The 26,234-nt window shown below is 40.6% G+C and overlaps 1 protein-coding gene across 3 annotated transcripts in view; it reads right to left on the reverse strand.

The window, feature by feature from the left end:
* Positions 1 to 26,234, reverse strand: part of LOC144020121 (dynein axonemal heavy chain 8-like) — a 60,160-nt gene that overhangs the window by 29,476 nt on the left and 4,450 nt on the right. For 2 of the 3 annotated variants that reach the window (XM_077523230.1, XM_077523239.1), the window contains exons 8-58: positions 26,017 to 26,193; positions 25,663 to 25,776; positions 25,476 to 25,583; positions 25,281 to 25,379; positions 25,047 to 25,193; positions 24,172 to 24,369; positions 23,774 to 23,850; positions 23,340 to 23,439; positions 23,146 to 23,265; positions 22,904 to 23,039; positions 21,403 to 21,590; positions 21,240 to 21,320; positions 21,002 to 21,118; positions 20,708 to 20,827; positions 20,493 to 20,631; positions 18,959 to 19,035; positions 18,702 to 18,808; positions 18,553 to 18,622; positions 18,167 to 18,293; positions 17,931 to 18,103; positions 17,243 to 17,369; positions 16,604 to 16,839; positions 16,427 to 16,531; positions 15,024 to 15,137; positions 14,880 to 14,942; positions 14,681 to 14,781; positions 14,467 to 14,604; positions 13,879 to 14,119; positions 13,585 to 13,784; positions 12,641 to 12,794; positions 11,772 to 11,935; positions 11,147 to 11,249; positions 10,874 to 10,978; positions 10,631 to 10,792; positions 10,163 to 10,387; positions 9,904 to 10,076; positions 9,626 to 9,804; positions 7,438 to 7,625; positions 7,290 to 7,376; positions 7,107 to 7,214; positions 6,819 to 6,953; positions 6,201 to 6,362; positions 5,886 to 6,132; positions 4,436 to 4,677; positions 4,099 to 4,242; positions 3,805 to 4,036; positions 3,180 to 3,322; positions 2,513 to 2,647; positions 2,208 to 2,330; positions 1,892 to 2,105; positions 1,707 to 1,816 (exon numbers count right to left, since the gene is read on the reverse strand). In XM_077523230.1, the coding sequence (XP_077379356.1) occupies positions 1,707 to 1,816; positions 1,892 to 2,105; positions 2,208 to 2,330; positions 2,513 to 2,647; positions 3,180 to 3,322; positions 3,805 to 4,036; positions 4,099 to 4,242; positions 4,436 to 4,677; positions 5,886 to 6,132; positions 6,201 to 6,362; positions 6,819 to 6,953; positions 7,107 to 7,214; positions 7,290 to 7,376; positions 7,438 to 7,625; positions 9,626 to 9,804; positions 9,904 to 10,076; positions 10,163 to 10,387; positions 10,631 to 10,792; positions 10,874 to 10,978; positions 11,147 to 11,249; positions 11,772 to 11,935; positions 12,641 to 12,794; positions 13,585 to 13,784; positions 13,879 to 14,119; positions 14,467 to 14,604; positions 14,681 to 14,781; positions 14,880 to 14,942; positions 15,024 to 15,137; positions 16,427 to 16,531; positions 16,604 to 16,839; positions 17,243 to 17,369; positions 17,931 to 18,103; positions 18,167 to 18,293; positions 18,553 to 18,622; positions 18,702 to 18,808; positions 18,959 to 19,035; positions 20,493 to 20,631; positions 20,708 to 20,827; positions 21,002 to 21,118; positions 21,240 to 21,320; positions 21,403 to 21,590; positions 22,904 to 23,039; positions 23,146 to 23,265; positions 23,340 to 23,439; positions 23,774 to 23,850; positions 24,172 to 24,369; positions 25,047 to 25,193; positions 25,281 to 25,379; positions 25,476 to 25,583; positions 25,663 to 25,776; positions 26,017 to 26,193 (7,335 nt within the window). The remainder of the gene's footprint in view (positions 1 to 1,706; positions 1,817 to 1,891; positions 2,106 to 2,207; positions 2,331 to 2,512; positions 2,648 to 3,179; positions 3,323 to 3,804; positions 4,037 to 4,098; positions 4,243 to 4,435; positions 4,678 to 5,885; positions 6,133 to 6,200; positions 6,363 to 6,818; positions 6,954 to 7,106; positions 7,215 to 7,289; positions 7,377 to 7,437; positions 7,626 to 9,625; positions 9,805 to 9,903; positions 10,077 to 10,162; positions 10,388 to 10,630; positions 10,793 to 10,873; positions 10,979 to 11,146; positions 11,250 to 11,771; positions 11,936 to 12,640; positions 12,795 to 13,584; positions 13,785 to 13,878; positions 14,120 to 14,466; positions 14,605 to 14,680; positions 14,782 to 14,879; positions 14,943 to 15,023; positions 15,138 to 16,426; positions 16,532 to 16,603; positions 16,840 to 17,242; positions 17,370 to 17,930; positions 18,104 to 18,166; positions 18,294 to 18,552; positions 18,623 to 18,701; positions 18,809 to 18,958; positions 19,036 to 20,492; positions 20,632 to 20,707; positions 20,828 to 21,001; positions 21,119 to 21,239; positions 21,321 to 21,402; positions 21,591 to 22,903; positions 23,040 to 23,145; positions 23,266 to 23,339; positions 23,440 to 23,773; positions 23,851 to 24,171; positions 24,370 to 25,046; positions 25,194 to 25,280; positions 25,380 to 25,475; positions 25,584 to 25,662; positions 25,777 to 26,016; positions 26,194 to 26,234) is intronic. The other variant, XM_077523248.1, reaches the window with a different exon arrangement.

Genomic DNA, 26,234 nt, shown 5'->3' on the forward strand with positions numbered 1-26,234 from the left:
AATGTTTTTGGGGGGTTGGGTGGTGGGAACTACAAACTCCACCTTTTAAATCTTTATGTATAATACCAGTACTATACGCATGGGAGGTGCAGGTATTATTGTTTGTTCACTTGGAGCTGCCATCCGCACATCCCATCTGTGACTGTGATCATAAATGTATGCGACTTTAAAAGGTGGGGCATGGCCTGTTGAGTGACATGACACTCAGCTGGAAACTGACTATTCATTATCCACTCTGGTTTGGTATGGTTAACAGCAGGTTGTGTGCATGGATATATTTTGTTACTTTCATTCAATAAAGTGATTGAAAGTGCACCGGCAGCAGTGTCTATCCTTCTACTAGTGAAGGGATTAAAATTAGTTTGAACTAGCTAACATTTACTTTTCCATGGATGTGAATGGATACTTGCCTCACCGAGCCATTTTAGATAATATTTTGTTTATAATTAATGTGATAACCATTTTTTTCACGAACAATTAAAACCTTTCAAAACTAATTTTTCCACTTGCTGTCGACTGAAGATGACATCATCTGTGCTGACGAAACAGGTAACGACCAATCATGGGTCATGGCTCAGTTTTCTGACCAAGCCCAGAATACAGGTGAGCCGTGATTGGTCATTACCCATTTCCTCAGCACAGGTGATGTCATCTTCAGTCAACAACAAGTGGAAAAGTGTGTTTTTAAAAAGGTATTGTTGTGTGCTGGAGGGTTAGATCCCAAAACGCAGACACAAATAAGGTTTTTAACTATTTATTCATATAACTTGACTAAACTTAAAAACAACGAGAATGCATCGAGAATCACGACACGCCAAGCCCCCCTTGGGCAGCGGAGAAGCACAGTGAAATAGTGAGCAATAATCCAACAAAACACACACAATTCTCAGACCCTTATATAGACAGTCAATCAATCTCATTGGTTGTGGCTAGACATGCGAGTACCAGTACTGACATGGAATTCTCTGATTGGCTGTTGACTCAGTAACGCGATTACAGATTCTTGGCATCATATAAATCACATAGTATTACAGCTTGTCCTAGACATCACATAGCATTAAAGATTCCTGACATCACATAGTCCAGACATCATTATAGCCTAAAAGTAGTTGAAACTGGATGCTGTTACATCAATACCAAAACAGACACGTAACGGGTCGTGAACTCTGGCGCACGGTCATGAACTCTAACTCAACCCCAAGCGTGACCCCAGACATGAGACAAGACCCCAACATTTCCTCCTGCATGACTCGAGTCATGACAGGTATTAATTGCACATGAAAAATAATGACGTTATCACATTAATTTTGGACAAAATATTAACTTTTTACTGCTGAAAATGGCTCCGAGAGACAAGTATCCATCCATCCATCCATCCATTTTCTTGACCGCTTTTCCTCATAAGGGTCGCAGGGGTGCTGGAGCCTATCCCAGCCGGCTTCGGGCAGTAGCCCTGCAGTACACCCTGGACTGGTTGCCAGCCAATCACAGGGCACACAGAGACGAACACGCATCCACACACACAAGCACACCGAGGGACAATTCGGAGCGCCCAATTAATCTGCCATGCATGTCTTTGGAATGTGGGAGGAGAACGGAGTACCCGGAGAAGACCCACGCAGGCACGGGGAGAACATGCAAAACGCCACCCAATAGGCCTGGAATAATTTCCATACCAAATCACAGAATTTAGCTACAGAAACTACCTTGGTCCACTGCCATAAAATCCTCCCAGCTGACACAAGCTTCTTCACCATGGCTGTTATTTGTTCCTTGAACTTCCGGCACTCGTGGAAATAGCCACAGCCGATCACACCTGTGTGTCACAGTAACCCTGACAATTCGTACAAGTTGTCATTTTAAAAGAATCATTTTGATGACCGATAGTTACCGAAGATTTTGTCAATGGAGGTATTGGAAGGCAGCGTGCAGTTGAAGACGGTAAACTGCCGCTTGAGTCTCTGCGGGATGTCGTTTCGCCCGCCACCGGGATGAATCATGGCCGCCAGCATTTGCACGTCCACAATGGTGATGAAGTCACCCGGTTTGTCCAGATTGTACATGCCGCTCATTTCCATCATTTGCCGGACGATCTCATTGGTGATCTGAGAGAAATTCATGAGTACAGTTAAGTCTTAAATTTTAACTAAGACATTTTTAACGTTTGAGCTCATCACACAACCCCTTCTATATAAGTAGAAACACACCTGATCTCCCCATTCGTTGACAAGAGGCATATTGATGTCATCAACAAAGACAGACATCCTGCGCCCGCCTGGCGGTCCGTACGTGCTGCCGATTCTCTTCTCGATATAGCTCTCCACAGTGCGCTATTGCAACAAACAATTGTGATACCAAACATCTATTACTTCACAGTATGCAAGAACATATTTGTCTGCAGTGGTGTACACATGCACTGCCTCATACCTAGAGACATTTTGAGTCGTTATCATTACCTAATTTTGCATTTTTTTTAAATGACTTAGTTCAGAGAGTGTATGTGCCCTTCTACCTGAAACATGATGGGCTCTGTGGCTGAGGAGAAGTTGAGCGACTTAAACAGGTCCGTTTCAGGGTCAAACTTCTTGGCGTGGCTTTTGATCATCACTGTCTTGGCCGTTCCTTGCTCACCAATGAGCAAGACAGCCTGTGGCGTTTTCAAAATGAGTAAGGAAGAGTAAATTTTACTCTAAACTGAATCGATTTGGTCAAACTCTAAATAGAGTCAAATTTATACTTGGAAGAGAGTTAAATAAAAATAAATAAATGTAAAAACGTTACACAAGGTTTGAGGAACAAACACCGTCAGCATGGGAGACAGCCACTCTACCACCTGAGCTATGCCACGCTTACTGTTTTTTTTTTTTTTTTTATATCCAAGAGGAGACCAACACCGATTGGTCTTGGAGTTACAAAGATTCCAGCTGACATGAGCAACATACTACCACACAACTGGAGCTGCGTGGCTCAGGGAGTAGATTGGCTGTCTCCCAACCTGAAGTTGTGGCATTGCTCCTCAAACCTTGAGTGACTTTTTTTTTTTTTTTATAAACTCTCTTCCAAGTGTAAACTTTACTCTATTTAGAGTGGGACGAAATAGACTCAGTTTAGAATAAAATTTACTCTACAGAATTTACTGTAGTTTAGTACTCATACTTTTTAAATAAACCCCAACCTACCTTGAACTGCTTAGCAATAGTTTCCAGCAAAAAAGCGGTCCTGGTATTATCTACGTTGGGCACAAGGATGGAAGCGTAGTCCGGTACATGATCTGTGGGATACTCGTACTCCCCTACATGTTCATTCCAGTGACACCATTGACCTGGATGTGTAATATTATCATTGTTATTATCATTAGAATGATTTTTTCTCCCCATAATTTTAACATGGAAACCGTGTCTGTGATAAGGTTTCATTCACTCAAAATCAAGAATTACATTACAGTCTATTTGAATCCTCTTTTAGTCCAGTTGGTCGATTTTGACTGGGTGGTTTGTTTAATGCAAATAAGGCACCGCTGAACATTTGATAAAGCAAAATGGCCAACAAACTAAAAACATGTTTCATCATATATTCCACTTGATGGCTGCGACTGGCTGGTGACCAGCCCAGGGTGTACCATGCATCTTGGCCCAAGTCAGCTGGGATAGGCCCCCACAACTGCATGAAAAGTGGTATAGAAAAAGGCTGGATGGATTTCACTTGATGGGTGGACAGGCACTCCCGAAAAACAACTATTGGCTTAAAAATTCCATTTTCATTTACATGTTGCCTTTAAGAGCTGTTTATGTTTTGTGAGCGTACCATCTGCCCCGACCATGTATTCAAACATGGTCTCTCCCTCCTGCGTGCGAGGCAGGTCAATGTTACTGCTGTGCTCTCGGATAAAACCCTCCATTTTGTCGCGGTCGTCCAATTCCAACAGGGCCCCCAGACTCCACATCAGGCCGAAGACGAAGAGGCGCTCCATGTGTTTGTCATTAGCCAGGCCCCCCATCTGCTTGGTTGGGATGAGGCCCTCCAGCAGATTGCAAGACTGCGGGATGACAAATGGATCAGAATCAGAATGCGGTGGTGGTGTTACTTAGGTGTCCGTACCTGCATTATGTAGTTACACTCCAAAAATGGCATCTTGGGTTTGAGGTTCTGCCTCATGAATGAATATGCGTCCCAAAATATCCTGTCGTACAGGTTAATGATGTTCTCAGCTTCTTCCGCGTTATTACGCTTGTTTGTCCATCCCTAAACAAAACAGACAAAAAGATTTGAAATGTGCCAATTGAGTCGTTTTCAGCCTCTCACAAATCATTTGAAGCCAGGTCACACACTGCTGGCATTGTGGTGGCACTCCTTTACTTAACAATGTGTCTTAACAATCTGTCCCTCTATTCTTCTTCCTTCCAAAGTGCGGCGTCGGATCGGATGACAACTGTACCTTGAGGATGGGTTCCCAGCTCAGAGCCGAGGAGCTCATGAAGACCATACCGACGCGCGACACTGTGGCCGGGGAGGCATTCTCAATGTTGTGCACCTCGAACACCAGCTTGCAAGCTGGCGACATTGTGATACGGTCACCGTTTGCCAGTGTGAGGGTTTTGTTGTCATCCAGCACGGAGTTGAGGTTTTCAATCCAGATGGCGTCTACGGGACCGTCCAACACGATCCATATGATCTCCCCTGTAGGCAAAATTCATTCACATTGTAACTCATTAAAGCAAAGTTTCTATTTAAACTATTTACAGTGTATCTCCAGTGCCCCATTATGAGGTATTGACGGGGAAACGAGCACTATTGTTAAGTTTGATACATAATTGGTGTTCCCATTTTTGTGTCTAGTCTTGTATCTACTAAAATAATTTTACTGGTTAATTTTAACACTAGCCGCCATGTTGGTGCGGAAGTGACGTCACCACATTGTCAGGCCATCACTCGCACCCATTAGTTACTATTGAATGATATGCCAGGTCGCTTTCCCATGGATGTAAATCTGTCATCTTGACTCAGACATTTACCTATTATTATTTAACGGTATTTAAGCATAAAAGATGTAAACAACCCAACAGAGGGGCTTCCAGCTTGCGTACGGTGGGAGATAGTATTAATTTCCAAATTCTTGTCTATTTTTAACATTTTGTAATATTTGTCACGTAATATTTAGTTTTCCCTTCATGTCTGCATTTTTTTGTCTAATATATATGTTTTTAAATGTCTGTATTTTTTTTAATCTATTTTAGTTTGACGTTTGTATTTTTTCCAATAGTTCATTCAATATTTACATATTTCCATCTAATAATTTTGTAATTTTTTTTTAATATTTTGATTTAATAAATTGTATTTTTCATTAAACGTTTGAATTTTTTTTTTAACAAGTATTTGTATATTTTTTCTTTAAGATTTTTTTTTTTTGGTTATAAATTCCTTTAAAAAATTGTACTTCATAATTTCAAAATAATACTAAATATTAGAAGAAAATAATTTTTCATTAAATTTTACCCCCAGTATTTTATACCAGTTTAGTTTGAATATGAATTTTATGTGAATTTTTGAATAATTATAGCAAATACAAGTATTCATTTATTTTACATACAGTATGTATTTTTAATCTCCAACATATTTTAAAAATTGTTTTTGTTGTAGATTACTTTGCATTATATTAGTTTGGCTCTCAACAGCTTGTGTAACCATGCTTTACCTTTTATTTTGTTTTGTGCCATCCCCATTAGCAGATTGCTGATATGTTCCTTTTAGCAATATGTGACAATACTAATAGCGCTTCCAATTTGCTAACTATAGTGGTGATAGGGAATTTTCATACTGTCTGTTAGTGGAGCTAATGAAAATTTAATAATGGTCTGTTAGAACATCTATTTGAATATGCACCTCACCTTTCTTGGCCTTGAGCGTCCTCCTCCACAGAGTGGAGAAGATACCGTCAGTCCAGTCGTTGGTGGCGGCGTCGAGACGGCCAAACATCTGTGGCGCGGTGATAGCCTTAGGGTTCATGCGCATCTCCCTGTGTGGCGTTCCGCACTCTGTCAGCGCTCGCATCAGAATGTTGATGACAGCCGTCTTACCCGCCCCGCTCGGCCCCAGGGTCATGAGGCCGTGGCGCACAAGGGACGCCTCATACAGCTGTTGTCAGGAGTCGTAACAGTGGATTAGCATCAAAATCAGTTTAGCAGAAGTATGTTTTGTGATACCTGAACCAGCTTTAGGTTCCAGTTGGGGTGGTTAACCAACGCAGCAAGGTCAACTTGATTCTTCACGGCAGCCTGCAGTTCATTATAGGTGCTGTTATCCAGCTTGATGCCAGGGAACAAGTCATTAATGAGACTGAGGAAGAGAGGCTCATCCTCATCTACCTGAAACAGTATATTTTCATTTTTAGTCTCTGTAGAACTATTTTTAAAAAACACTATACATACAGGGGTACACATAGGAGTCATATGCACAATTTAGTGCATGTAGAGTTGCCTCCGCGAGTTATAAAGCTTTTATTGTCTTTAGGGGTGTTCACTCCACCGCCCCCAAATATGGCTTGGTTCCTACAAATACAGTAATCCCCCGCATATCTACTATTCACAAATTCACTTTTGCACATTTTAGAAAAACTCACTGATTCCAATTTTCCGTGCCCTTTCTGAAACATTCCTTTACAGTGATATGGACCTACTAGTTCCCCCTTGACAAAACTGTAGTAGTTAAAAAAAGAAAGTCAACACAGATGTATTATCTAACATTAAGCACAGGTTGTCTTCTGAAAAGAGAAAGAAACATTATGTACACCCCTGTTTTAATGTGTTGCATTCAAGTGATACCAGTTTAGAGAGATTCATGTCACGCAGCACTCTCATGACAGTGCTAGACTCCGAGTCATCAGGTCGTGCTCTCTTGCAAGCCCCCAGTGTCCTCAACACAGACAGAATGTTCCTCAGGCCAAAGTCATAGTGCACCTGAAACACAGCAAAACAGAGGCACTAATTTTCTAATGCATGGATGAAAAAACTGTCAATTTCACTGGTCCAAAAAAACTTGTGACATCAATTTTGAATTTTTGAGCCCTTTTTAGGGGATCTGACTTCCTTAATTGTATTGCTGTGTCTCACCTGCTTTGTGAGTTGCTCTTCACACAGTTTATAGAGCACAAAGAATTTCTGGGCTAGGAGAACATTTTCATTGAACCCACAACTGGCCAGCTTGACCCTCATAATGATCTGCCAAAAAACAGAGTCAGAGAGACTGTTATATGAGAGTAAATCCTGCGAGTGGGAAGAAATTATACAGCGTACCTGTCGATCAGGCACCATCATGGACACTGTCCTGAACTGCACTTTCAAGTTCTCAGGAAGTTCCTGACGACCGGCGTAACCGGGGTTCTAGGCAGGGAATGATGACATGTTCATGCTCTTAACCCTGTCATTTGAATTTCTGTCTTACCATAGTGATAAAAAGGCCAAACTCTGGATTCAGGTCAACAACGTCACCATCCGTGAAGACAAAAGTAGGTTTGTGCGTCTTGCGAGCTACCAGAACGATGTAAATTTGCTGAGCGGCCACAGACAACACTGGCAGGTCAATCCTGTTGAATTCATCAAAGCAACCCCACGAGCCAGATTGTGCAAGGCCTGGAGAAAAAAAAAAAAAAAAAAGTAACAATAAAAATTGAATCTGCAGGCAGTGACTGTTATGATTTATGTTTTTTGGTCATGTTTCCCTTGTGTCTCCTTTTCTGTCATTTTCTCGTCAAGTCTTATCATATCCACCTGTGCTCGTTTTCCCGTTCCCTTGTGTTATCCAATCAGCTCCCCAAGCCACCTGTGTCTTGTCCAGGTGGCTCTCGTTACTATGTGTATTTAGCTCCCTGCTTTCGTTCAGTCCTTGTCGAGTCTTTGTTGGTGTCCTGTTCAAAACCTGCTTCCTGTGTTTATTTCCCAGCTTTTGGTTTGTATTTTGTGTCGTACTTTGTTTGTTTTGAGCTTGAATTAAAACATGTTTAAGAGCACCCCTGCCATGCTTTTCTTTGCCTCCCTCCACTTGGGTCCGCTATCCTCCACGAAACATGACAATGCCAATGATCATGAAATGGCTTCTTGAAACCACAATTGCCATCTTGTTTTTTTGTTTTTGTTTTTTTTTTTAAATTGGGTCAACTCATGTCACGTCATGCCACTAAATAGCTTCGTCAGACCGGAAACTCATAAGTCTTACAATTTTTTCAAGTTTAAAATTTTCACAAATCAATGCTATTGATCAGTCTGGTATGTTCATTTTACAAATAATTGATCAATATTAAGTGTTGAAAATCTTGCTCTCTTTGACGATGCAATGTTAGTGGCACAACAAACAAGCCATTGTGTTTTGTTTTGGGGGGGGTTTTCCCCCTGAACAGGGATAGTTTTGAAGATGCAAGGATTCCCCCCAACAAATTTCATGCTCCAAAGTGAAACTGATTTTGGGAGCTGAATCCAAACACAAATGTTCACTAAAATGGCCACTTCAAAAGTAGAATGACAGACTTCCTGTGTCTTTTCAGGTATAAGTTAGTTTTTGTGAGTCTACTGATGAGTTATTACTTGCCAAATTCTGTTTTGGTAAATTAAAATGGCTAAAGGTACTGAACTTTCTAAACATTGAGCGGGTTGTTCCCTTAAAATTGCAGATACCTTGAAATAAGGCCGAGTATCGGCTTATGCCAGTTACTCGCCAATCACTAGATCTCAATTTTGCTAGCTCAGTTCAGGGCCGTAGCATGCCATTTGGAGACCCATATTTTTTTGTAATATATTTACATCGTGTAATGTGTTAAGTTCTCAGGGTTTGGACAGACCTATATAGGAGGGTGTTTTTAGGAGAAATCTATAAATAGAAAAAAATAACCATCCACTTTATTTTTGTTCATTACTTGAACCATCACCTTGCGACATGTGGAGACTTTCGCCAGAACAGTCACAAAAATCAAACTTACTGTTTTTTTAGGCCTGGCTCACGACATGCATACCAAATTTTATGTTACTATGTGCATTTAAAAATTAGCTTGAGGGCTGAATTTTCAAACCATTCCAGTAGCAATAACGTATTAAAGTGGAAGTCAACCTTAAACATTTCTTGACAATAATATACAGTATATGCGACCTCACGAGTCTAAACATGACATTCGGATTAATATTACATTTGTGAAATAAGACCTATGAAGCAAAATCCAGCCATTTTTATCCATTTCAGGGGGCGGCCATTTTGCCACTTGCTGTCTATTGAAGATGACATCAATGTTGCTCAGAGCTCAGGTAACAGCCAATCACAGCTTAACTTCCGAAAACAGGTGAGCTGTGATTGGTCATTGCCTGAGCCCTCAGCAACATTGATGTCATCTTCAGTCGACAGCAAGTGTCAAAATGGCTGCCCCCTAAGAGGATAAAAATAGCTGGATTTTGCTGCTTAACTCATATTCCACTAACACAATATTAACTAGAATACCATATTTATACCAGTGGGGCTGCATAGAACATATTATTGTCAAAAACACTTTTTTTGGGTTGACTTCCCCTTTAAAGGCTTTCAACTGGATTCTGCAGCCATAATAAAGTAAAATAAAAAGACAATAGCATGGCACAGTGTCTTTGATTACCTTTGTAAATCCTGCCGAGTCCCCTGAAGTCCATTTGGTCAGAGCAGTTGAAGACCACTACATACTTCCCTAAGCACCGACCCATATCTTTTGTGGTCTCTGTCTTTCCAGTGCCGGCTGGCCCAGCGGGGGCTCCTCCCATGCTCATGCCCAGGGCCTGCGACAGTGTAATGTAACACCTGTCCACGAGCCACGATGACACAAAATCAATGATACAAATAGACAAAAGAATTATCTAAAAAAAAAATGACAATGACTACACTTGTTTGTTGCCTTGCCTGTCAGTCAGTGGAGTGATGACCAGGCGGTCTGTGCAGCCGAGGAACTCGTTCTGATAAACAAAGTCGACATTTGTGATGGACACGATGACCTTATCACTGCTGTCATTGTAGTAAAATCTGCTTTGCTTCAGCCACTCAAAGTCATTGGTAGATTTGACAGATTTTGCCACCTGAAGAGAAAACAATATCAATGTGGTAAACAAAAGCAAAAAAAGAAAAAGAAGTTATCTAAGTTGTGAAGCCAGAGTGAGTTTACCAGCTCTTCAAAGATGTCACTCTGGTGCACATGGATGGTGACCAGAGTCTCGTACTTGACCCTGTCAAATTTGGTCAAGTCGTAGGTGGTCTGCTTGATGAGAGTTCGGAGAATGGTCAGGAATTTCTTTTTGGCCTCGATCATCCCCTCTTTGCTGAATTCGGCATTTTCAAGGGCTAACTCAGAGTCCTTTGTCCAGAGCATTTGGATTCCAAGCAGGCCCACCTAAGAGAGGAAGTGGAATCTGGGCTAAATAAATATCAAAATCCATAAGCAGAAGCAGTGAGGTGGTGACAGCCTGCCATTACAAAAGAGAGAGAAAATCTCAAGAGATGTATACAGTATAGCGCTCCTCCAGCTGCCACTGTATATAAAACCCCACCGTTACTAGCTGTTACTATGCATGACCCCAACTTGTTGACTTAAATTGAAGTACTGGAGTGACACGTATTTCCCCAGATAATAGACCTGTGCTTGAAACTTGTCAAGAAAATGTATGAGCTCAAAATCTTCGTCGTTGATCACGTCATCAGCCGCTTTGATGACAGTGTGCAACGATGACTGCTGCTCTATCAGTAATTTCCCTAGCCAGAGCTCCACAGGACCCTGAGCCAGGACGGGTTTGTCCAGCTGAGACAGCACAAAAAGACAATTCAAATCCAATTAGAAAATGCAAGTGAGCAAGGTCCCTATCAATTATAGCATACGTACCGGTAGTTTTTCCGATTCTTGAGATAAGACAGCCAAAATGCTGTCGTACTCATTGGCGTCAAACTCAACTTCATTGACATTGTCAAACACTCCGAGAAGATGCGCCTGAGGTGGGAGGAAATCTGTCTTATTTTATTCATTTTTGACAATATTGTCATTTGGCTTTCCAATCTTTATCACCCAAAATAAATGAATCACCTTGGACTGTATGTCAAGTGATTTTTTTTTTTTAGGGAGACAATTGTGGCTATATAGCAAATTAAATGTGCTCACCTGAATTGTGTGAGAATCACTCGCTTGCCCAAGGATTTCCAAGAGGGACGGATCAGACACGAAGAAGAACCGTGGAAACAGGAGACGTTTTTTCTCAAGGTACCTGCAATGTTTGCGCATGTTATGTATCAACAGAAGAATGTTTGCAATGTAAAATCATATTTAACTGGTGGTGTTAATGCACGTTTACCAAGTGGGTACTAAAAGGATCAATGAAAATGCTCGACTTGATCTTTTTGTCCAGATATGCCCCAAAATGTTATGGCCTATCTGTCACCCTTATACAAAGTTTCAATGACTTTTTTTGGGGAGAACCAATCCTCTGTTATTCACTGAAAAAAAAACATCTATGTATTTTGTTTTTATGATAGGGAAAAAGCTGCGTCTTAATATAAAAATAAGGCAATAGCTTTGTGTGATAGGGAAAAAAAGTGTTGTGCCGCCATCTTCTGGCATCTATTGGCCATGGCCCAATTCCACACCTTATGGTGTGGGTGTCAATTACAGCCACTGACACCCGCACTCTGTCCCCTCTATCCCTGTCCCCTGCCAATAGTGGAGTGTTCACTGTACTTGTTTTTATGTGCCTAACTAGATGGAAAAAAGTAAGCAAGCAAACATCTACCCTGTGAGTGACTTCTGACAAAAGTCCAGTTGCTTCTGCAGATCTGGCAGAGTCTCGGCCAGCATTGGATCCCCGACACAGCACTCCACGACGTTCGGAACATCCCGCGCTCGTCGCATGATGTTGATCCATGTTGAATCAATTTCCTGAAAGCGCTCTGCTTCCTACATGAATGTGAATGCACATTTCATTTCAGAGGAGCAGCACACTGTGGACTGCTTACAAGCCAATCACAGGTCCCATTGGACAAACCATTGATGTTCAAAGGATGGCATGCTCTGATCCACTGAGCAGTAGCCCTCCTGTCGTGTTTGTTTCTTAACAATATTCGTGGGTCCATATGACCCTAATGTCCTTGGGGTCAATAAGACCCCATTCACCCACAGGGTCAAATGTGATACAATTCTTGAGGACAACAGGAGGGTTAATTGTCAAAAATGTTTTAAATAACATGAAAATTAAAAAAAAAGACCAACAGATTTTTCTTTCAAGATTTTCCAAACTGGTCAATTTGACCCACAATATAAGTACCGTACCAGAGGGTAAAGATCACCAAAAGTCTGTAATATTTATTGCATGCAGCTTTTTTTCCCCTTAAAATTGGTTCATTTAAGTATATCTTTTTACATTTTTCATTTAATTCATTTATCTAATTAAATAATTGGTTAATTGATTTCTGGTGACAAATAAAAATACATTAAACATGTTTTTATTTAATTTAATACATACTTGGTTAAATAATTATACTTAATTCTGAATGCTGTTTATTTAAATGAGAATGATATATTTTCTATTATTTAAATAACATATTTGACCTATTTGAACTTTTTTTTGGTCATTTTCAGATTAAGACCGACAGGAAACTTTACCTGAGGCAGATCTTTGGCGATGTCACCCCCAACAAACACGGCCTCTAAGTAAATCCAAAGGTTTTGCACGATGACCCACTGCTCAATGACATCTGTTGACGTGGACAGCTTGGAAACCCAGTCCTGGATCTCAGATTTGTAGAACGTGCAGTACCTGCATGTTAGTAGAAAATGTCACGATACATACATATCATAGTTTAATTGCAATTTTGTCACAAAACTATACTTTGGCGTAAAGAACAGTCTCAATGGTTCGATTGTGTGTAAGAAATCCAGAATAAATCAAGTGTCATTGTGCACCAAACGTGTCTGACGCACAAATCTGTGATTCATCAATATCTTCCTATTGGAATTTGCGTGGACAGTATTCTGTGAACAAATTCAAAACCTCTTTCTCTATAAAAGAATGATGCAAAACAAAATTTGTGTTGGGGAGGGTCATGGGGCAAGGAAAAATACGTTCCAATTTTGATTTGTTGTCCAAATGTTTGTAACTCTGAAATATTAGCCCTTCTGTATGAAAGGTACAGGCAGATGAATATGAATGACCTTCTGTTACAACTCCGACGTGACAATTTGGCAAGCGCTCTATGTGAAGGAGGCTTATGTTACATTAGCAGCATATCACTTGCAAAAAAAAAAATACAAAAAAAAAGGAGTGTGCTTTACGTTTATCTTTATTTATGTACAACACATTGTTAGAGCTGTGGTTGTTTTTCAGTGCTCTAAAAATGATGTTGAATTGAGTTGAGCTGAGGTAGCAGGTTGCTCATGCCTGAAAGTAAGCACAGTTGTAATAGGTTTCTGCTTTTTGGGGGTTGTTTAATGGACGCAGTGAGATACCGATAACTGTTCTACATTACAGTTGTGATGCTGTAATTTAGCAGAAATCTTTCTGCGTGAAAGAAGCTGCAGAAAAGTTGTTGACTTGACTCTCTTCTCACCGGTTGCTGAGCAGCGATCCCAGCACCATAAGACTGTCCTCCAGAGTGGTGAGGATCTCTGTGGTGTCACCGCCTCGCAGCATGAGCTGCCCTCTGTCCTTGAAGTCGTTCAGCGACAAGTTTTGATCATGCCACACCGCTTTCACACCAGACAACTTGGCCTCAATGTCCCTCTCTTTCACCGCGGATATGCAGATGTCCTGAAAGATGCAAAGCGTAGAAGGTTAGGAAAAAATCAGCAAGCTCGGCGGGGCAGGGGCGAGGCAATGAGAGATGAGACCGTCGACTGCTAACCTCAATGTCGTCCTTGTACTTCAACAGCGGCGCCGCCATGATGTTATCCAGCGTGCAGGTGGGCGACTCAACCTCGAACTTGTGGCCAGTCAGGTTGGCGATCTGGTCCCAGTGCCTGCGGATCATCGACTTGTTGGTCATCATTTCGAGCAGAGGACACAGCTCGCTGAAGTCTTCGATGGTCTGCTTCAGGTCCATGAAAGCCTGCCACTCCTTCAGGGCCTTGGGAAGACGTCGGCACCTGGAAGTAGACGTTTTACTTGCTGCAGTTACGGTGGAAATTTTGCGGGGCGGGTTGAGGGGGGGGGGTTAACCGTTTACTTGTTTTTCTTTTTAAAAACCACCACATCAAGCAAGAACAACCTTCTGCATCTGTATCATTGTGATGTTTGTCAGGTGTGTTCAAAGGGCATGCCGTACTTTGTATGGTGAGTTCTCTTGTAAGTGTTGATTAAACATTGCCTACACAATTCATAAATATTTTTTGATTGCAATAAAGGTATTCGAGTTCCACTAATAGGAAGAACTCTCATGTTAATTTTGTGTTGTACACTCTACATGTGCTTAAATGAGATACACAAATGGAACCTGTTCTGGAAGTCCATAAGCTCAGAATTGATCTTCTCGATATCCACTTGTGTCCACAGGAGCTTGGAGTGACCACTGATGGTCTTCATCACAGTGTCGTACAGGCCGTAGAGCTTCTGTAGCAGTTCCAGCTCTTTCCTACGGGAGAAATATACATTTTACACAGCATAAAGAGATTTTGTTTTGAAGGTTTCAAATGTTGAGCTTTTAGTACTTTTTATTTTGAAGACACTCATAATCAGAGACGGGCAGGCCGAGGAGTTGTTCACCAGAGTTGTAAGTGGTGAAGTTTCGCCACAGCTCGGAAAACCTGGCCTTAAATGGGACAAATACACACACAATTAAAATGAATACAACTAATTAGATTGGAATGACAACTGATATAAATAATAATAAATAACTTGCACAAGTACCTGGAAGTTCTGGAGCCTGCGGCTGGCTTCTTTCGGTTCTATTCCTTCAACCATGGGGCCTTCCTGTAGTGCATTTACAAATCAATTACAGTACAAACATACGTTGTGGATCGATAAATAGATTGATTATTGGTTGTAACTTACAAGGTCGTACTCGTCCATGAAAGTGTCAACATCTTTTTCAAAGACACCAACACGTTCCATCAGGTCCTGCTTGAGGTTGGGCTGCATGCAGAAAAGTTGATCCTGAACGGACATCTGGGAGGGGAAAAATGTTATACAGTTGATATAGAGAGGATGAAAACATAATTAAAGCAGCAACGAATTTTACCTCATTTATTTGAGTTCAATAGTAAACCGATGCATACAAATACATACTGTACATATACATAACTTTCAAAGATATGAATTAGCTCCCATGCTGAAAATCAGCAGCAAAAAAGGCCCTCTTTTTACGCATTAATTTTGTGACGATTGCCTACAGCACAGGTCTCAAACTCCAGTCCTCGAGGGCCGCAGTCCTGCATGTTTTAGACTGGTTTCTCTCCTCAAACACAGCTGAATCATATAATGACGCTCATTATCAGGTTGCTGCAGAGCTTGCTGATGAATCAGGTGTGTTTGAGGGGGGAAACCTCTAAAACATGCAGGACTGCGGCCCTCGAGGAATGGAGTTTGAGACCTGTGGCCTACAGTATAATATTAGTCCGTATACACCGGCACTACTATTTTAAAACTTTTTCCATATATAAGGCGCACCGCATTATAAGGCGCACCTTCAATGAATGACATATTTTCAAACATTTTCCATATATAAGGCGCTACAGTAGAGGCTGGGGTTACGTTATGCATCCATTAGATGGTGCTGCGCTAAAGGGAATGTCAACAAAACAGTCAGATAGGTCAGTCAAACTTTAGTAATAGATTAAAAACCTGCTTTCTGACAACTCCATTCACTCCCAAAATGAATAAACAGCGGTTTTATTATTTTCTCTGAGGTAAAGTATTAGTATTAGCCAGCGATCCAAGATGGCGGGAACTTCTGTCGATCGTGCAGGGTCACCGATAACGTATTGACAGAGAGACCTGTTGCGGCTCAATATAAATCCATATATAAAACCCACTGGATTATAAGGCACATGGTCAGCTTTTGAAAATATTGAAGGCTTTTAGGTGCGCTTTATAGTGCGAAAAATACGGTACTACTAATGGTGCACCATCAGTAGGTAAATGCGAAGTGTGAAGCGCTTTTGTTGCCTTAATAGGTGGAAAAGTGCTTTACAAGTGAAAGGCCAGTTACCAAAAATCAACCAAGCAACAGCTCATTACCGGAAAAAATTTAAATTGGTGTATTCGTAAATCAAGGTACTACTCTACCTAGACAAAATCTGGTTGATTTTGTCAGGATTATGCAAAAATATATTTCACTCACTATTTAAGTTTCCTATTAATGTTGTAAATACATAGTTTATTGTTGATTATTCCCATAAATTCCCATGGAATGTTTCTAACTTTGGAAATTCCTCCATTTATGAATCCCTACTTACAGCCTTAGCCAGAAGCCTAGTGAAGAAACGGCTCAGTCCGTACACCTCTCCTGGTTCCTTTTCAGTCATTTCAGCTTGGTAAAGAATCAACACTTCATAAGCATCCTAAATATAGGGAAAACATGACTTGTCGGTTCTAGTGTAAAAGGAAAAATGGAAAGGAAAAGCTTTTTGTACTTGAGTGGAAATCAGCGTTTTGTCCATGTTTATCTCAGAATCCCGCAGGTTGGCCAGCGTCTTCATGGAGCAGCGAACGTCATCCAGATTTGTAATGGGATGTGACAGCTGCGTGAAACTTTTGTGGGTAAGCAGGCTGATGTCGATGATGTTCTTTCGGCACTGTATGCGCAGGTATTTGCACAGGATCCTCTTCCAAGCCTTAGCCTCCATCCTGAGGGATTCCTTTAATGGACCTGAACAAGAAAAACACATCTTACATTGATTTCAATTCATGTTCCCAGCAAGAAATAACTACAGTGGTGCCTTGCCCTTAAGTTTAATTAATTCCTGACACACTCGTAACTCAAAATACTGTACTCATCTCATTTCGATTAATTGCACAGCCCTTGCACACGCATGGTTTCAAGTTAGGGTTTCCATCCTGATTATAGTTTCAAGACTTTTTTTTTTTTTTTTTTTTTGGGTTATGCTTTCAAACTCAGGTTAAAGTTTTCATGGCAGCGTTATTAGCTATGGTCAAATGAGTATTTCAAGACATGGAGAGGGTTACAATTTGGACTTCAAAATAAGGATGAGGCTTGAATTTAGGGTTTCAAGCAACGGTTAGGATTTCAAGTTAAATATGCTTTATCTTACCTAATGACAGTTCAATCATCCCAACAACGATGACATTCTGGATTTCATCGATTTGGCTCTCAAACATGTCGTAGTGCTGCAATTTATCTTTTATCTCTATCAAGGACGGTTTGCTGTCAATGAAGGCCTTTAAAAAGAAAGTGAAAGTGTCATTCAAATGGGGTATATGCCACGGAAGAGGCGGGACGTGATTTTGCACATCAGTTTGTTTCCGGTCCGGGATGCGAACGCGCAACTGAGTGGCACAAAGTCGGAAGCACAAGTATTTTTGACCCAGCCCACACGTCGCAAACCGAACCGGAAACAAACTGATGTGCAAAATCACGTCCCGCCTCTTCCGTGGCATCTACCCCATTAACAACAAGAAGGCAATGATGTACAGGGGTGTTGTACCACAAACTGGGCACCATAAGGAATCATCAAGAAGGGTCCCAACGTTTGTCATCAAGTAGGGAGGGATCGGTGCTGAATGATATTTTTTACCCATATTATCGTACATTAGTAAGATATGTTATGTACAAACAAGGATGGGCACATCTGTTGCCTTTGTCAACGGGGGGTAAGAGGGTTACAGATATTTAACACACTGAAAATTTTTAAAACAACTGTGTCGATGGTGGGGGGGGGATCACATTTAGTAACATTTTCCCACCATATCAATGCCCCTGCCAGATGTTCATTCCAATACCTTGATAACACGCTCCTTGTCATCGGCCCACAGCTCCTTGAACTTCTTAAAGCGATCCAGAACAGCAGCGGCATTGTCCTTCTGCAACTTAAGGGCCGACCTCAAGACGAAAATGACCGCTTTGACATCATCGTGCTTATTGACACGACTAAAGAAGTCCAATTTCTCCCGGCCTGTGAGCGGGCTAAGCATTACTCCAACCGAATGCATTATTGTTTCAGTCCATGCAGACTCACCTTCAGAAGATGGGCATTCATGTCTGTATTCAAGCTCCCAGCATTGAATGCCCTTGTTGACTTCCAAGATAAAGTCAATGATTTTTTGTATGGTCTCATGAATTTTATCTACCGTGGGGACCATCACCTGTGGACAACCACAAATCACACAGTGTTTGCCGCCAGCGTCAAAAACATGTTGTGGTAGGGTTTCAACTCAAGGCAGGGCTTGATTTCCAAACAAGGCGCAAGATTTCAAATTAGGGTTTTGAGGCAGGGTTAGGGTTGAATTGAGGTTTCAGGATGGTTCTTGGTTTGGCATCACACAGTAACTCCTACGATATTTAATAAATATCAGTTGAGATTTGCTACTGGTGGATTGCTATTGTTTCCTGTGGGTTACTTACCACTATGGATGCTTCCAGATGCACTTCAGATTTCATCATGGGGACCCATCTGGAGTCAGCCCTTTTCTGACTGCGAATCCCAATGTTAGCATGAACATTCAAAATCCATCTTGTAATTTCAACAGTGATGGAGACAGAAGATGACGTACTCATAGCCACAGACTCGCCTCTCCACAGTCTTCAGGGACAACTTGGTCATTTCCACCAGTGCATCTATAACCCTCGCGCCGAAGGAGTCGTACTGCTTTGTGAATTCCTGAAATGGTTGTTTCAATCTCAGATTAGATTACATTAGGAGATAGATAGATAGATAGATAGATAGATAGACAGACAGACAGACAGACAGACAGACAGACAGACACTCTTGAAAATGTACTCTTGTTGTGCCACATGTGAGAAAACAAACCTTTTCGAAACGTGTCGCTTTGTATTTCTCTTTGCCCTCTGACGCGGCGTCAGAGGTCCTCTGGGTATCCTTCTGTGCTACAATGGCAAATTAAAACATTACATCAAAGACATACTAGTAGACCATAATATAACCCTGACTGATGTGGCCAAGGAGAGTTTTACAGTTTTACTTAGTCGCTTTGGTACATTTCTCAGATCAGAATTAGTTTGCAAAGCAATATGTGCATTTCTCACAATTCGTAAAAATAACAACACATCAAGTGGTTCAAATAATGGATGGATTTTTTTTTTTTTGGTTTGTTTGTTTTTAATTTTATGTATGTATTTATGTAAGGGTCCATTTTTGTTCTCTAAGGTGCATATTTTTGTGATGTACCCTGTAGGGTTCACAATTGAACCCCTAGGTACAAATAAATATGTTACACAAATGTTAACAAAATGGCAAAGGGACCATTTTGTACTGTTTTGTTTGCATGTAAAATGGGTACAAAAAAGTGGTAGGCCGATGTGAAGGCCTTTCAAAATAGCCCACTGTTGTGTGAAATACAATGTAGAGAAATGAACAGTATTAGTAGTAAACAACACCAGGGATGTTAAATTTTACTGCACTTTAAAGCAACTGACAACAGTTCTTGTGAAGATAAAAACAATTATGTTGTACAAGTACTTTTGTACTTTTCAGCCACTCTTTGGTTCCTAGAATGCATCTTGGAATGCAATGTGGCATGCAATAGTCGTTTCTCATTATCATTATCATTAATTTTAGTTGCACTTGTTATCACGAAACTGTGACTGACTTTTGAGCAAAACGTTAAAATCTTCTAGTAAGATAAAATGCTCTTGATCTAGTACTACACTTGTGTATTAATTGTGCACACCTTGATACATAAATGGACTTCTGTATGTTGGTACTTGGTAGGACTGTTATGAGCTTAATTTTCTTCCCTAATGGAGATGAACAGGTGCAAGTACCACTAATTGATATGAATGAAGTAATTACAGTAGACCGCAACACTGATCAGGTGGGGGGAAACATTTTTTTTTGTCAGAAAACATTGTTAATGCAACACTGTACTTCCTACTTCCTTTGAGCCACAAATTCTCATCCACATTCCAATTTTCTTCACCTATGATGAGCTATTTCAGAAAACTGGTTTATCATTGGTTGATCTAACATCTAACGTATGACAACTTTTTTTTTCTTTTTTTTTATCCATTTTGCATGTAAAGATTTAAACGATAAGATACATTTTGATTCGCATGACAAGCAATTGCTCATGTCAAAAACAGCAGAAAATTGTACATGATCATTTGCATGGAATTGCAAAGTATTTAGCAACTTGTTCCAAGAAAGGATAAACTTTTTTTTTTTTATGTGCACGTGACACATTGATGTCAGAACTGGACAAGTAGTTTTGAGAAATTCAATTCTGATCTGATAATGTAGCAAAGCGACTGCGAAAAACTGTAAATTTAACTGCATTGGATTTACTGTACAATGATTTGGGGAGGGGAAACAGATGTGCAAGTACCAGAGCTGAGTCCGTCTGCGGCCATCTTGGTTTGTTTGGACTTATAAATGGCGTTGAACACTCTACCCAACTCGTTCACTGCTTCCTTCACGTGATAGCACTTGAGGTCTAGTGTTGTGACCCCCTTATGGCACATACTCTAAAAAAAGAAATGAATTGATGTTAAACGCTTTACAAGAAATGTTAACACAGCGGCATTCGCTAAGGCCGTTTACCTCAGTGAGGAAAAGAAGGGGCTCTATTGCAGTGGCATGATCCTCAGGAAGCTCAATGAGAACAGTCTCTGAGATCTCTTTAAGGTAATCGTCAATGTGAAACTTACAGATGTTTTGTACCTGGAAAAAGTGCAAAGATGACTTGAGGTCACAAAACCTAACCCTAACAATGGCTTGAAACCATTCAAGAATATCAATCTTATCGCTTTTTCCAGATGTGACCATGAAGCTTGTGATGCTGAGGAACAACTGCTACTCAGAGATCCAAATTTGAAATGGAGGTACAGCACATACCTTAGTCAAGATTGTTGTAAGTTCCAACAAGGAATTGTCAATATTTATAAAACATTTGTCCAAAAGCAACGATGACCACATGACCATCACTGACCCGTAGCGAAGCAGGGACTCCATCTTGTAATTGAGCACAAACACATTGTGATTCATGAGTAACTCCAAGCACAGCAAAATTGTGTTGCTGTTTTTTTTTCCTATTCGCGCAACTCTGAGTCGCTGGAATCACAGAAGAGCTTACTTGCGTGGTCTTTGATGTCATCAGGTTGGTGAAGTCCGCTGGTATGTTGTCACAAGTTTGCTTGTAATCCATCAAAATGGTCTACAAGGGAGACACACAAGGACATTGTTAGGTTTCTTTCAATGTATAGCCAGAACAACAAATGATGGAAAATAAGACTTACATGAAGACGATGGTGATAGTTCTTCAACTGACCCTCTACTTTGAGGAAATGCAATGCCTGCTTGGGAACATCCAGGCCCATCTTCACCAAACTGCTGGCCTCCTGAATGGCCTCACTTATCTTGGGATCAAAGTTGACCAAGTACTTTCCCGTTACAGTGCAGCGAATCAGAAGTGTCGTATTCAAGGCTGTTGAGATACAAAATGCAGAATTTTACCCAAGTCAACTCATCTTTATTTGTATAGCGCCACTACATATTTGCTCTTTGAATCTGTTGACTCTAGCCGCCTTCACTCAGCCTTTCCAGGAAATTGGCACATTGTGGTGGCAGTCTCCTGTCCATGTGTGCAAACTGGGGCTTGAACAGACTCGATGACTATTTGGTTTGGTGGCTTTTGCACTCTGCAAATGATGGTTATAGTTTGAGGTTTACAAAAGTGCTGCGCACGTCCATCTGAAAGGGTACTTGCTAATGCTAGCTAACAAGCAGCCTTCAATTTTCAGCTGTCAGAAAATTCCACAAACGCCCTCCTGTAATAGTAAAAAGACAATATACTGTGGCATGCAGGATAGGGGCCCTCAAGGACCGGAGTTGGTGACACCTGCCGCACAAGATACCTTTTACGACTGTCACTATTGAATCTTTTTAGAATCGAGTATCCTATGGACTTTAATATACCGATATATAGAAAAGGAAGGGTATTTGGTGTAAAAACTGTGCCATATCTATCATCTCTGTGGCAATCTATCCGTCCATTCATTCTCTGTTCCTCATTATGGTCATGGGTGGGCTTGGAGTCATTCCAAACTGATGTAGCTTGGCTGCAGTATCAACTGTCGGCCAATAGAGGGTGCTAATAAATTGTGAATTGGTCTTGAGTAGTTGAGCCACAATAGAATGAACGTTTATCTGTTTGGTTGAAGTACACTAGCAATGAAGCCTCGTGGCCAAAAAATGTGTTGTGTCCACCTATTTGCCAGCTGTGGCCAGTGCGAAAGTGGGTACATAGGTGCCTAGTGCCTACAATGGTTTATTAGAGGCCAGCAAAAATTACAAGTCGACTTCTACGACCAATCATTATTGGTACCTTACACACGCAATAGAAATCGGTGGGCAGTGTGAAAGGGTTACAACGATATTGTTCCACTTCTGGTAGGTCTACTACTTTGGCGACCAGCAAATTCACAGGTCAAATTGAACCTAGCACTCATATCTTACACAGCAGCATTATGTCTCTGATAAGCCTTACAGGGAATTGGGAAACTACTTGAGTCTTGTGAACGAGGTGAAATTAGAAATAAAGGGTGGTAATTATTTGAATTGGGATTAAGTCTGAAGCCGGAAAGTTCACAGCTCAACTTCACCCTTATACAAGTATCCTATACCGGCACCTTTTACACAGCGCAGTGAAAACGTAAACAGCCAGTTTAGATGTCCACTGGGAAAAGGGCAACCATTTCCAATTCAGTTCCTTTATGACACAATTGTCAAAGAACAAACCAAAATCCAGCTTTGACACTTCCGCCGTCCAAGCTTTGTGGTTGTCCGACTCGAAGCGTTGCAACACAGCTGTTGTCTGATTGTACAGTTTGACCACAGCACGTCCCTCGGGTGTGGTCAAGATGTCAGAGTTTTCCTGTAAAGAAAGAAAATTTAAAAAAAAAAGAAAAAAAAAAGCCCATCCTAGTAGAGGCAGGATTTTAGAATGAATAGCGCTTGAATTGGAGCTCATTCCATCTTACACGTATGTACGATATGGGCTCGTGTATTTTCTTGTAGAGATGCCGGGCCCAGCGAAGCCTCCCAGAGACAGGTGGCATGTTTCGACCCAGCGGCGGGTCCTCATTTTGCTTCTCAAAGATCTGCAACAAAATTAATGAATATATGATATGAGCATGACATCATTAGAGCAATGATTTCATATGCTACACTACACCTTTGACACTGTCTCCACTTCTGAGACATAGAGCTGAAGAATAGTATTCAAAGCAGTGGGCATTTCTGCCTTTAGACAGGGAATGTGTAGTTTCTGAAAACTGTAACAACAAAAACGTGAGGGAAAAAAAGTGCTTTAAAAATTATAATTAAAGGCATTGTGTTTCATCTAATTTTGGACCAAGGTTATTTTAGTTAACTAAAACTAACGAATAACTAGAACTAAAATTCAAAAAACCATTTTCGTTAACGAAATAAAAATGAAAATGCAAATTTTTTTAAATAACTATAACTAATAAAAACTAACAGTGACGCACAGAAAACTAATTAAAAACTATCTATATATATATATTTTTTTTTTTTTAAAACTCACAATGAAATAAAAACAAACTATATTGAAGATTCCAAAATTATAAAAACCCTGTTTGGACTCACCGCTGTATTACACCGAGAGCTTGCTGGGATGAGTCGAATTTGGCAAAGCTGGAGTTCATGAATACCTTTAGCTGTTCCTGTAAAAAATAGGAATGAAAGAAACAATTTTGTCAAAGAGGACATAATGGAAATCAAACTGACACAACCTTAAAACTTTTATTTAAACAGGTCTTTATTTTCAGACAGCGTTTTACCATTCTAAATTGTAATCTAAGTGTAAAATTATCCATGACGTAAAAACAGTAACATTAATCATATTTTTGCGCTTTCTATGTTGATGTTGCTATCTTGCTTTAGCATGCTAGTGGCTATATGTTAGTATACCATAGCATACCATACCATACCACCATTTTATCAATTTTCATTTGAAATAATAGGACTTTGGATTCGCCATGTACCTCTAGGGTGCTTATATGAGCCATGAATGCTTCGTAGTCTGCTTCGAACGCCACCGTCCTCGACGCAAACACGTCCGCTTGCTTGTTCTTCAGTTCGGTGGAGACTTTGCGGAACTGACCGGCCAGAGCCTCGATGCCCTCGATGTTGGACTTTGCCAGGCACTCGAATGTCTTGAACACTGACATTATTTTGGTGATCTGCAAATGGTATAATGTTAGCTTTCCAAATGTTAGCAATAGCATGTTATCGTTTTAGCACAGTCTAATATGAAAAAGTTGTAGACATCAGGAAAAGATGTCAAATCCTTTTCAATCCACCTTAATGCTTTATGTAATCAGGATGCTACTTTGCTGTATGTAAGCATTCCAACTGTTGCCATGCTAGCATTTTTGCATTAGCATTTTCATCTCGCTACAGCGGATAATTTAAAATCCTTTTCAATTTATCATAGTGCTTTCAATATTCACATTGCTTATCAACTGCACTACAGCCATTCTCATTTTAAGAGGATAGTACCCGACCACCAGGAAATATGTAACATTTTCTAAGCTCAGGTTGCTATCGTGCTATGTTACCTACTAATTGTTAGCATGTTATCAATTCTTGTTTGAAACAGTTCCAAACCACAGGGAAAGGTGTCAAATCTTTTTTGATCTAATTTAGTATTGTCTGAAAGCACGTTGCTATTTGTTATATGTTAGCATACCAAATGTGAGCATGTTAGCGTTTTATCAATTCCCATTTGAGATTTGAATACAGGGTCTTGGAAATTTATATCTAATGCACTGTGTGTAAATGTATACATAATTGTTTATGGATTTGTGAGGGTGTCTTCTATATACTGTGTGTGGATGAATTCCCAGATAAAACCTACATGTTCGAGGCGCTTACAGAAGACCTCAAACTTGCGCAACACGTGCATCTCCGAAAACCCAAAGGGCCTCTGTCCTGACATTTCCTTAGCTTTTTCCTGTGTTTTCTCCAAGCAAGACTCATACTCACGATACAAACCAAGGCACTCCTATCAAAACATCAATTTAGAAAAAAACAAAAACAAAAACAAGTGAAATGTTTGATGCAACATAATTGATATGGTTGTCTCCCTTACCTGTATTTTCATCACAACACTTCTACAATCTTGGTCCCATATTGCTGTGCCGTTGTTGGCAATGTATCGCCTGCATGCTATGATCATCTGATTCGTGACCTGATTGTATGTCATATTGGATTAATCCTTAACTGCAATTGCACTCTTTGCATTCTGCTTACATTATGTGTGCGTTTCCCAATTGGATTCACGCACTTTGATGAAGATCGACGATATCTTTTGACTGGTATGGTAGTACCGTGACACCGTGTGGATCATCTGAACCGCGTTAATGATGTTCTGCACACTTTTCACAATGGTGGCCTGAAAGGTACAAAATTGAATCATCTTACAATGACCTTTCCCAAAACTTCTAATCATGAAAATAAATGGAAGTACATACCGGGTCGCTGGTATAAAGAGGTTGGCATACTTTCTCTAGCGTGTCTAGGAACTTGACATTGTCCCTGGCCTCATTGTAGTTGTCCGTCACCCTACACTCCAGCATGGGCCATGTCTAAAAAAAGACAACACGATGTGAAGCATTCATAAAAAAAAATGCCCTTAATTTGTTGCAACTCTACATTCTCCTCCTTCTGGTGTGGACATTTTAATTAGTTATTTAATTAATCTGAATCATTTTAAGTTTGTATATTATACTATCACAGCTGATAGTTTATCTGTAAAAGGTTTCCCTTTAGAAGCAGCATTTCTCTTAGGAAAAAAAAAATCACTGTGGCCAAGAGAGTGTCCATACCTTCAGAGTTTTGGAACGGTTAAGTCTGAGCACGCTTAAAACGGCCTTGCACTTTTCACCGTTGATGTGACTGAGGATGGAGTTGAACTTCAAGAATGCCTGCCTCCAGTAATCTAGCTCGCTCAGCGGCCCTTCCGACACGAGACCTTGCTTCAGTGCTTGAGTCTCCAGCAGGACCTACTCAGTCATCACAGACAAAGTGGACGGTGTTTTCTACA

This window comes from Festucalex cinctus, chromosome 1, assembly GCF_051991245.1.
Source record: "Festucalex cinctus isolate MCC-2025b chromosome 1, RoL_Fcin_1.0, whole genome shotgun sequence".
Taxonomy (NCBI): Eukaryota; Metazoa; Chordata; class Actinopteri; order Syngnathiformes; family Syngnathidae; genus Festucalex; species Festucalex cinctus.